Below are 12230 nucleotides of genomic sequence, written 5' to 3'. Positions count from 1 at the left end.
TAACCAACAAAAAAACAAAAACTTACGACGTTTTAGCCGTTAAATATTCCAATATACCTACCAAGAAAAGCCTATTTAACTATCATTAATGTTAAATTTGATTTAATTAAAAATATCTGTAAAATAAAGAACTACCTACTTAATATGAACAATTTTAGTACAATTTAATCAGCATTTAAGGATGCAGTGTCCTGGTTTAAAGTCAGTGCTAATGTTACGTAAGGTATTGTAACTGTGGGTGATGCAGGGCGGCAAGGTTGCATGATTTTTTTCTATTAATACTATATTATTATTTAGAAAAAATCAAATATCTTCGTTAATAGCATGTCGTTCAGTGGCACAGGACAGGACGGAGTAGGCGTTGATAGCGTGGCACACGATAATAAACGGTTTTTATGAAACTATGAAAGGGCGAGGTCAGAACATAGAATGACGATTAGATACATCCAAATTATAAATACGTAAATCTAACTTTAAGAATCATCGCAAAATTTAGATCACGTCGCACAACACTTTTTCGTTAACACTCATTCTAAAATAATGATCGATAAAAGCCACGATGCGGCTTGTTTTGTATATGAATAGATTTACTTGTATGTAATGCCCTCACTCACATTGTTTAAGTACTTAATTCATCATCAATCCATTACTGTAACACGACTGAGCACGGATCTCATCTCAGAATGAGAAGGGTTAGATCATAGATCACCGCACTGGCATAATGCGTATTGTGAGACGACCTTTGAGATTTTTCAGGAATGCAGGATCCTCACGATATTTTCCTTCCCCGTTTTAAGTGATAATTAATTTCTAAACGCACATAACTTTGAAAAATCAGAACTGCGTCCCTGGAATTTGAACCGTACCCCTCATTCGAGAGGCCGAGTTTCTTACCCATTAGTTAGGCTTTTACTCATTTCATTACTACCAGTAATTATATCGGTTTGTTCGTAGGAATTCCACGTGGCCTACGTATTCGTGAGGATGGGCAACTCTCCCCGCCCTGGGCTATGGGTTTTGGAGAAATCCACTGACTACGGCAAGACTTACAAGCCGTGGCAATACTTCTCAGATTCTCCGCAGTAAGTTTTTAACACTCTATATTGATGTTACTTTTTCTATTTTCTACAGTAAAGTAAGAAAAATATATAACAACAAATAGATATAAATTCGAATAAAGATTTTGGATTACAATATGTTACAAACTATTTATATGAAATATGTTGTTATTTTTTGTTCACATTGTAAAATTATACATTAAAGGCAAAATGTATTATTATAGATTACTAGCTGACCCGGCAAACGTTGTGTTGCCATATAAATAAAAAAATGTTAACGGTGACAACCCTAATCACTAAGGGGTATGAAAAGTAGATTCTCAGAACTACTGAATATGCATATAAAATTTGATGAGCCATCTCGGAGGAGTACGGTAACTAACATTGTGACACGAGGATTTTATATATAAGATATTTTATGCGTGCATATTATTTTTCCAGGGATTGTGAAAGATTCTTTGGAAAGGAAAGTTTGCTGCCCATCACAAGAGACGATTCCGTTATTTGCAGCACTGAATACTCTAAAATAGTGCCCCTTGAGGGAGGAGAGGTAAGCAATAACATGTGGAGAATAACACAGCAAATAATGTATGTATGCAATTTCTGGGTGCAATTTATGCAAACAATTATGGCTGTAGTTTTTAAAGTGATCATCTAAATTATTATATATCTATATAATTATTTTTAAAATAAAATTATATATCTATATAATTATTTTTAAAATAAATTCTACCCACATTGTTTATTGGAGAGGATTACCTCTAAGAATCAATCCGGGAGGCACTACAGCCACAAAAATACTGCTGTATTGCGGTTTGAAGGGTGTGGTACCTAAGGGAGTTCGTTCAATTGTCCATAAGCGAGAGTAGTTACAAACCATTTAGTAGACAGCATTCTCGTTTGCTACTTTCCTATTATAAAATATCTTGTAAGTTTGTAGGTACGTACATAATTTACGTAACTAATTTATAATTTATGAAATTTCAGATCCCCATTTCTTTGCTAAACAATCGACCGTCAGCGAACAAATATTTCAACTCATCAGTATTACAAGAATGGACCAGAGCTACGAATGTTAGGTTACGCTTACTTAGGACCAAGAATTTGCTAGGACATCTCATGTCAGTGGCCCGACAGGACCACACCGTCACAAGAAGAGTGAGTACCAACATTTTATTATATTATACAAGCAAAAAAAATGTATGAGTTGAAAAGATTCCTTAACTTTTTATCAATTTTGAAATCTTAAGATCGAGAGAAACGATATCTTATTTTTTTTGTTGACCGTTTTCAGTCATTCACTTTTTTTTCCAAAATTAAAGCCATGCAATAAATCCATCTACATATGTCTTTTCAAGATCGTCCTAGATAGTTTTTTACAAAAATTTCTTAATATAGTTCACCTTCCTTGTTAACTCTTACTCTTAGAATTGCAAGTACCTATCAATCCCCAGCTATCACGAAAATTGTAATAAATGATGCGTTCTTTACAGTATTTCTACAGTATTAAAGACATCAGTATCGGTGGTCGATGCATGTGCAACGGGCACGCGGACACGTGCGATCCAGCTGATCCCGAGAGCGATTCCAGCATCCTCGTGTGCCGCTGCCAACACAACACGTGCGGGCCGCAGTGTGCAACGTGTTGCAAGGGATTCGAACAGAAGAAATGGAGAATATCGGAGAACTGGGATCGATTTGCCTGCGAACGTTAGTTTCACGGCACTTTTTTATTATAACACTTTTTACTCCTTTTCAATATCCAATTGCGCGTTACAAGTAGTCAAGTCGCTACAGATAAGATTTTTTGCCGTCGTAAAATTGGCATTTTATTATCTACCCTCACTGTACAACGGTCTAGAATGTCTAGATTGCTATTTAATGAATAGACCGCCTCTTGTACAAATTTATTATACCTATCTAAGATAATGAAGGTAAACACAATCATTTATAACACAATCAAGACTTACCTTACTTGTATTGTATTGTAGGTCAATATAAGTATCTGAAATTCACAACATTTATTCTCCCATCGTCATTATTTTTGCTTGCCCACAGCGTGTAATTGCCACAACCACACAACGGAATGCGAGTACGACCCAGAGATAGACGAGAAACGCCTGTCCCTCGACATTCATGGTCGCTACGAAGGTGGAGGCGTCTGTAAGAACTGTCAACATAACACAGAGGGCATCAACTGCAATAAGTGCAACCCAACGTACTACCGCCCTTATGGCAAGAGGTGGGATGAAATTGATGTCTGTAAACGTAAGTATATTTAATTACTTAGTTATTGTTCCTTATTTTGTATAAATAATTATAATATATTATTATGACAAGCTATTGTGTTTTCCAATAGGAACTTATGCAATATTTTAATGAAAAAATATATAAATACTTGAGAATTTAAAATTTGTTTTAACGGTTTAAAAGGGTGATTTAAATGTAGACTTAATCTTAACAATGCGTCTAATTTTACGAGTAATTTCTTAATTTTCAGTGATCTACGAAATATTTAGAGTTAGGGCTCACTTCTACATAATTTAATGCAATATATCATTTGCAGCTTGCAACTGTGACTTACACTATTCAACGGGTAACTGTGAGGAGGAGACCGGTCGTTGCGAGTGTCGGCCGGAGTTCAACCCACCTAACTGCGATTCTTGTGCGTATGGATACTTTGACTATCCCAACTGCAAGCCCTGCACTTGCAACCTGAACGGAACTGAAGGACAGCATTGTACCCCGACTGATGGATTAGTACGTATTTACATATTAATACATGACGTTGTAAATTTAAGTACTTAACTTTAAAAAAGCGTCAAACCAAAAAAATCTTTTATAAAAACTTATATTGTTTATGATGGTCATGAATATAATCCGTATTATTGCGTTAATTATATACGTACCTCATACTTTGGATTTTTAACAAAGTCGGAGTTGTAAAAAGCTATTAAATTACTCTTACTACGAAATAAATAAGTAGTTAGGTACATATTAAAACACTTAACACGCATTATTTAAATAACCATTATTTTTCAGTGTCCCTGCAAGTTTAACTACGGTGGCAAGTCTTGTGAAGTATGCCAAGATGGATACTATTCGCCTGAATGCAAAAGTAACCAACTATTTTGTATATTCGTCCTTTTATATGTAATCAGAATAATTTTATCCCTATTCATGTAAAATCTGAAATAAATGATAATTTATTTTTTAATTAAAATACGAATTTTAATTTAAAAGTTTATTGAAAGCTGTAAAAAATGCGTACAGTTTTTTTTTTTCAAAAATATTTTCACTTTCAGATTGCGAGTGTAACTCCGTTGGTTCCGTATCGCAAGTGTGCGACAAGGTGAGCGGTAACTGCACGTGTAAGAGCAAATACAGCGGCCGTACTTGCAACCAGTGCGAAGCTGGGTATTACAACTATCCCACCTGTAAACGTAAGTTTAATAACGTTGAAATAGAATAACTTCTCTCCCCTGCAACTCAAGAAACCAAATCATATCAAATTTCTTTATTTGTACTTCTTGTCCATAACGAAACACCTTTTGAAGTTGTGGTAGTTGTATTGACATTCAAAAAGTGTTCTGTAAAGAACCTATTTTGAATTAAAAAAAAATGATTTGATTTGTGAATATAGGTCTTACAGGTGTTCAAATGGTTACATAAAGTACGCTATATTCGACTGTTTTAGGTATACAAATGACATAATTTATTAGTCCTATTAGAAATCATTAAAAAAGGGTAATTATCATTATTTAAATTAAGTATTAATATTATTAAATCATTGAATTATTGATTAATATATTCGTTACATGTGTCAAATTATTATTAAATACCATACAAGTCATATATCGGCGTCAGTAAGAAATTCTTCAATTGAGGCTGTTAGAACCAGAGTAGCCTAACTACAAAAAACACTTTAAAATTTAGAGAAAAGTAAATGTCTATAGCCCGCTTTGAAGTTAAAGCTGTTTTGCATGCGATAGCTGATAGCTTTATTTTATATCAATTACTTTTTAAATAGTTGAAAAATATGTCAGGATTACTTTTAACAAATATAATTATTTCATAGATATATAGTGCAAGTAGTGTCAATATTTTAAAATATTTAAACTTTGGCTTACAACTCTCTATGCTAGGTATGTTTGCAATGGCGCCAATGCACTTTTTTGGGCTTTGATTATTTCTTTGCGCTTTGAACTATTACCCCAAAACATTATTCCATAGCGGAGGGTCGAACATACAAAACTATGATATACGGTTATAAGAGCATTTTGGTTCACGACCTTGGATAACATATGTAAGGCAAAAGAAAATTTATTGAGTTTTTTACGTGTATAATTCCGAATATGTATTCCACCATAAATGGTTATCAATATGGATGCTCATATTTATTGTATACTTATAGGTACAAATTCGAAGCATAGTAAATACATAATGTTCGAATTTTAACAGTAGTACTCAATTTCTTTCCACGAGATTAAAAAATGCAAATAATGTTGGTAGGTAGTAAGTAAATTTGAGTGCAAAGTTTTGGATTGTTACTGTTCTAGAGCCGCGTTTCCCAACCTGTGGTCCACGGACCCCTGGGGGTCCGCGAGTATATGTATGTGGGTCCACGGTGTCATCTCTGAACCATACATAAATCGCTCATTAAGTGCAAAAGGGCCGCAAAACGAAAAATCAGCAAACCAGTTTTATTAGAAAAATGGGATCTAAGCACACGAAGATGCATCCAATGATGTATAACACTATTATTAATATATATAAAAAAAAATATATATATAAATTGGTTTTTCAATATTTATATATCTGTAATAACTAAAAATAAATACCGAATCCGTTTTTTTTTTGCCGTTTATTTCATTAAAGGGGTCCGTGAAAACTGTGCTTGATTTCCTAAGGGTCCGTGGACTGATAAAGGCTGGGAAACGCTGTTCTAGAGAAATGGAAGTACCTACGTACCTAATACATGTTCATTTTATCGAAAATTTCTGTCTTATGTTTATGAATAATTCACAGATTGCAACTGCGACATTAGTGGCACCCAACCGAACATTTGCGATGACATCACGGGTCAATGCATTTGCAAAACCGGCTTCGGAGGACCACGATGTGATCAGTGCATTGCCGGGTAAATAGAAAATAAATTGTCTTACCACTTGTATGCCATTGTAGGACAGTACAGAAGCAACTGGATCTGAGCATAATATACAATATTATAGATATTCATTTGCAATTGCTTATTGTACTTAGGTGTTGTAACCTGTCCTTTCAAAATGAAAAATTTGAAAATATCAGTAGGTACCTACTTGTAGCGCAAGTAGCCAAGAGCTAGGTAATAGGTAGGTTGCCGTCATGATGATGAAACCTGAAAAATGTAAAATAAAATAAACATAATTTTCTTACGTGTTTAGCTTCTATTTCATATTGTAAGGTCACATTTATTATTATACCCTACTGCGTTAGTTCAACATTATAAAAATATATAAAGACTTGGCGGAGGCACTGCCGTGCCTCCTGATTAAAATTAGTTTAAAACCTTTCACTCGAAAAATAATGCTGGCCTCATGTTTAATTGGCTGTAAAGCTGTATTCATGATTAAAAAAAAGTGTAATATGGCGGGAAACCGCATGTCAAGGACGATGTTTGTGGAGGTCTTGAAGTTAATTAAAAATAACGGGCTGGATTCAAATCTTTCATTGGAGATACCCCCAACAATATTATAGCAAATCACATAACTATTGTTAAGGCAGTGCAACATAATTAATTATCTAAGAAAATATTGTATTTCACTATATTTTTTTTTATTTAGGTATTACATGGAAGTGAAAGGGAGAGACCGATCCTGTGTCCCGTGCAACTGTTCTCCAACCGGCTCCACATCCACCAGCTGCTCGGCTGACGGGAAATGTAACTGCCTCGCTAACTTCGGGGGCAAACAGTGCGACCAATGCTCCCCAGGATATTATAAATTCCCCGATTGTTTACGTGAGTATGGTTGCCTATATTTTTTATTAAGGATTTTTATAAGTTAATAGGGAATTTGTCTATAAGTAATAAAAAAATCGATCAAACTTTTCTTAGCTTAAAAGAAAATATTTTATGAACTTTTTGATACTTGAATTAATTATAAAATAATTAAATTAAAAATTTCACATAATATTAATATAAAAGATTTTCTATGCTTTAAAATTTCCTAACAAACAATGTTCCCGATTTTCTCTCAGGTATTTCCATAAACAGGATATAGTTAAATAAGGATTGGCAACCCTGGTCCCTCGTAATGGCAGCACCTTGATATAATTTGTCATTGTCATTATAGCCCAGTGTTGGCAACCGTACGATAATTTGATACCACCGTACGATGTACGATTGCGAGTCATTATCGTACGCAAATGTACGATAATTGGCTACTTTAAACTTTTTGGGAAACTGTTTTAATGAATTCATAAACGTATTATATATGGCCATTTTGGTATCGGCCATTTTTGGTATACGTAGGTAGTAACGTAAGGTGGTAGTAACGTAACATTAACATTATAGCGTCCCAAATCTGTCAAGTCAAAAATGTAAACTATGTAATTGTAAACTATACTATGTAAAAAGAAATCGGTTAAAATGGTAATACGATCAAACTAATTCTAAATTGACTTTCCAAATTAGTTAACTTTATTATAACTAATTAACTTTATTATATTAGTTAATTAGTTTACTTTCCAAATTCAAACTTTTATTAAGCTCAATCAACCACAAATCGTCTATATAGGTACTCCAAATAAATAGTCTCAAGGCCGAATGTATTACGAAGATAATTGTGCGTAAACAACTACGCCGCCTGTATGGTTATATTATAAGCGAGGGTACCTCAGTATTCCTGGCCAGTCTTTTTTACTTTCTAGCCTGTTATACTTACCTACCTACTTAAATTACAGTTTGTGATGTGATGTGTTTTTGGGTACAATTTTTAAGAATTTGGCTAATCCTTAACGACTAAGCGGTTTTAACAGTAAACAATGCATTGTAAGGAATCCAATTGCCTGAGTATACCTAATACCAACCATAATACCATTCATAATTAGCCAGCATTGTGGACTATTACTTAGTGCTTCTTAATCCTAAAGGAAATCCATGCTCGGGGATAATATTCTTATCACATAGTTCTAATAACAGAGTTTTTTTACATGTCTAAAAATATTCAGGGCATCTTCATCCAAACCAAAGAAACTACATCTTGTAACTCTTATTCTGTAATGAAATTAATTATTTGCTATAGAGTATTTATTATGAACACAAACCTACAAATAACAAACTAAATAAGAAAAAGTGCAAAATGAATAATACCTATTCATTGTTATTGTATTCCAGCCTGTAACTGTGATGAGTCTGGCACAATTGGCCGCAGTTGTGATGACAATGGACAGTGCCATTGTAAATCCAACTTTGACGGGCCCAAGTGTGACAAGTGCAAAGAGCAGTTCTACAACTATCCTGCATGTGAGGAGTGCAATTGCGACCCAAGGGGAGTCATTGCTAGCTTTGCCGGTGAGAATATGTTGTTTTATATAAGTATTTTGGCATTATAACAGCAGTGTTAAAAGCTGCTTGTATGAGTGTGTTCTGATTTTATGAGTGAGGTAAGTTAGAAACCAATATGTAAAGTGTTCCAACATAGTTCTTATGGCAACATTGCATCCAAGGACTACTCCAACAACAGAACCCTAGTCTTTAGGATTGACTATACATATTCACGGATAGAAGCAGCCGCTTGCCCTCTGGTGAACAGATTGTTATTATGTTACAAAGATAGCAGATTCATCAACAGATCTTAACACAGATTCAAACCAACTAGGATATCATGTTTAGTTACAGCATTAGGCTCTATAATCAGTTTGACTTAATAAACCACAAAACAAAGTGAAATTATAGCTGAGCTTTACACAAATATTTTCCAATGCCCTATTGATTATTTATTATTGTTTGACTATTAGTATTAATGTATGTTCTCTACAGGTTGTGGCTCTGTGCCGGCCGGTGAACTGTGCCAGTGTAAAGACCGAGCGCATGGCCGCATCTGCAATGACTGCAAGCCTCTGTTTTGGAATCTCCAAGAGTATAACCCTCAAGGTTGCGAAGGTAACATCAACCTGGCTTTCCCTTGTAATCATTGATTATTATCAGTCCAAATATTTATTTTTTATAAGATAACTTAACTGAAAACAAAAGTACAAGCTATCTATTACTATGTACAATATATCCTAACAAATTAAATAATTGAAACTAAAATAAGCAAAAAAATCCAAAAGTAGTCCTTATTACTGTCCCTAGAGAGGGTCTGAAAAAGATAATGAGTTATGTTTATATAAATAAGAATTTGTGGTTACTAAATTTACTTGGTAATTTTTTAGAATGCAACTGTTACTTGCCTGGTACACTTGGAGGGCTTGGTCCTTGCAACACCAAAAGTGGTCAATGCACATGCAAGATGCATGTTGGGGAAAGACAATGCGATCAATGTCAGGATGGATTCTATAAGTTGGATTCCGACAATGTCTTTGGATGTACTGGTAAGTTCTAAGCTATCATGTTGTTTGGTTCATTTAGGATTATAATAGCATTTTTTTTAATAATTTAGTGATTATAAACTGTAATTTATAACTTTATAAGTCTAGGAAGTTCCTCTAATATTCTCCAATGTTCCCTATAGAAGATTATTTCTATAGTTCTTAGTAGTACCTTGTATAGCTTGTTCTGACTTTCTCTGCTTTATGAGGTATTTAGGTGTACCAAGATAGTGATTAACCAACTAATATATGATTTACCAGCTTGTGACTGCGATGTTGGCGGGTCTATCGACAACAACTGTGACAAGGAGACCGGACAGTGTCCCTGCCACTCTCGAGTGGAGGGGAGACGCTGCGACCGCCCCATCCGAGCTCACTACTTCCCCACCCTACACCAATTCCAGTATGAAGTAGAGGAAGGGCTTACACAGTCCGGGCCCGTCAGATATAGGAATTCAGATGAAGTATTCCCTGGATACTCCTGGAAAGGCTATGTTGTGTTCTCCATGCTGCAGGTAATCTATTTTAATTTGATTGACTCATTTAAAGAATAAGCTTCTTCTCTCATTGTCCCACATAGGAATGAATACGCTAATATCCAGACCCTGAACCAAATTCATTATTCAGATGTCAGACCGGGAATCGAACTCGGCATCCTTTGCGCGTGGGACTGGTATGATGAACACTCCACCACGTCGGTCTGGTTGATTAATTAAATAGCAAATGTCTTTCTATTATAACAAATTCTAAAATTGTAATATTTATGCTATAAAAGTACCTACTTTACAGTAATGGAAATATTGTTACAGAATGAAGTTATAAACGTCGTACATATTGCAAAATCATCGCTGTACCGAATGGTGCTGAAGTACGCTAATCCACTACGCGATCCAATCACAGCATCAATCATAATCACACCAGAGAGTGTCATCGACACACAGCAAAGGTAATTGATTTGATTTGATTGCAATTAATAGCAGTATTAAGCGCTGCTGTGGTCTGGTTTAATGCGTGTGTTAACGGAGACATACTTTTCTGAAGCATTCCAACTTAGACCACAGGGCCGGCGCCGCTTCCTGAGTTTGATTACAGATGTTCATGGGTGGCAGTAGCCACTTACCATCAGGTGTTCTACATACTCATCTGCTACTCCTATATTGGAAAAAAATATACTATAATAGATATCTGAGTTAGAAATATCCTGCAATTTGTTTGCAGCTCATTTTTTTTAAATTGTAATAGTTAATATATAAGTTTATAATTTTAGATTCACTGTATCACTGAGACCTACGATACAACCACAACTAGTGACTGTGGTGCTTGAGAAAGGGAACGCACCAGCTCCATTTGTCATGAATGCAGGAAATTGGACCGTAACTATAAAAACAACGAAGGAAGTTATGATTGTAAGTAAATTTACTCAAGTTATTTTCTATATAAAGAATCTAATTAAAAGGCCGGTACAACTCTTTGTGGTTTGACTCGAAAGGCACCAATGCTTTGAAGGCTTTGAAGGGCCACCACTTTAAGGAGACATACTTATCTGAATTAGTCCACAGGGGTAGCCACACTGATGTGCCAGCCTCAAGTAAGAAAGGTGGATTACATGTTCGTTTGCCATTACAATTTTATAAAAAAAATATATATTAATGATAACTTTTTCTGTTTCAGGATTATTTTGTCCTCATTCCAGAAGCTTATTATGAGGCCAGGGTGTTAACCAAACTGGTGGACAAACCTTGTGTTGTCGGCGACAAGGCTTTGTGCAGACACTTTGCTTACCCGAGCTTAGAAGGGAGACCTACAGCCGATCTCGAGGGCGTAGCCACCGAATACATCGATGATGCAGAGGTATATGATCATCATCACCTAAGAAGTTATACTTTGTTGACGTAATAAATATAACGAAGCTTACAGCGTAGTTGCTTTTAAACGTTTCAATTGAAGAAATGATACAAAAGATAATTTTTAATTTCGTCCTTTGATATTAGATAGCGTTACATACCTATTATCCAGGGCCGAATTTAGAGGTATAGAGGCCTTGGGGCAACAAAGGAGTGGATGCCCCCTGGCCCCAAATTATTTTTCGAATAAAATGAACAATTTTTCAGTTGAGTTTTTCAATAAATATTTTATTGTGAAACGCAGGTAGATTCTTCTAGTATTCATGTTTATACAAAGTACTGTAGATAAAGGTAAAACAGCGAAAAAAATATCAAAGGAAAAGATCTTTTTTTACTAGTTACTAGTCGGAATTTAAAAAAATCCGACGTCTCTATTGTGGGGGCCCCTCTTTTGTGGAGGCCCCCCGGGGCAGTCGCCTCGGTCGCCCTCCCTTAAATCCGGCCGTGCCATTACCGTCACAAAATATCCAAGGATTAAAAAGGACTTTATACTTATATAGTTTTTGAAATATGCAATGCCTTTGAAGTTGTGCCTTTTGAAATACCGAATACCCATCTACAAAATAGTTACCTTATAATTAACAACAATTAACAATTACCTTTTGTGTTTGAAGCACCAAATTGTTTTCCCATGAGAAAAAAACACTCATCTGATATGTATTGTAGGGGAAATCACATTTTACCAAACCAAATACTT

At 35.1% G+C, this 12230-nt stretch overlaps 1 protein-coding gene across 1 annotated transcript in view; it reads left to right on the top strand.

Moving 5' to 3' along the window:
• The window catches only part of LanA (laminin subunit alpha), a 54790-nt gene that overhangs the window by 6626 nt on the left and 35934 nt on the right, over window positions 1–12230 (top strand). Inside the window, exons 3-19 of the mRNA XM_073074741.1 lie at window positions 955–1082; window positions 1500–1608; window positions 2046–2216; window positions 2552–2768; window positions 3117–3326; window positions 3625–3818; window positions 4101–4176; window positions 4364–4501; window positions 6087–6198; window positions 6881–7056; window positions 8434–8610; window positions 9079–9201; window positions 9474–9632; window positions 9891–10144; window positions 10439–10575; window positions 10897–11035; window positions 11301–11480. Coding sequence (XP_072930842.1) covers window positions 955–1082; window positions 1500–1608; window positions 2046–2216; window positions 2552–2768; window positions 3117–3326; window positions 3625–3818; window positions 4101–4176; window positions 4364–4501; window positions 6087–6198; window positions 6881–7056; window positions 8434–8610; window positions 9079–9201; window positions 9474–9632; window positions 9891–10144; window positions 10439–10575; window positions 10897–11035; window positions 11301–11480 — 2700 coding nt within the window. The remainder of the gene's footprint in view (window positions 1–954; window positions 1083–1499; window positions 1609–2045; window positions 2217–2551; window positions 2769–3116; window positions 3327–3624; window positions 3819–4100; window positions 4177–4363; window positions 4502–6086; window positions 6199–6880; window positions 7057–8433; window positions 8611–9078; window positions 9202–9473; window positions 9633–9890; window positions 10145–10438; window positions 10576–10896; window positions 11036–11300; window positions 11481–12230) is intronic.

Source organism: Epargyreus clarus, unplaced genomic scaffold (assembly GCF_041222505.1).
Source record: "Epargyreus clarus isolate Ecla_fem2 unplaced genomic scaffold, WU_Ecla_fem_2.2 ptg000007l, whole genome shotgun sequence".
Taxonomy (NCBI): domain Eukaryota; kingdom Metazoa; phylum Arthropoda; class Insecta; order Lepidoptera; family Hesperiidae; genus Epargyreus; species Epargyreus clarus.
This window is presented reverse-complemented; position numbering and strand designations above follow the sequence as displayed.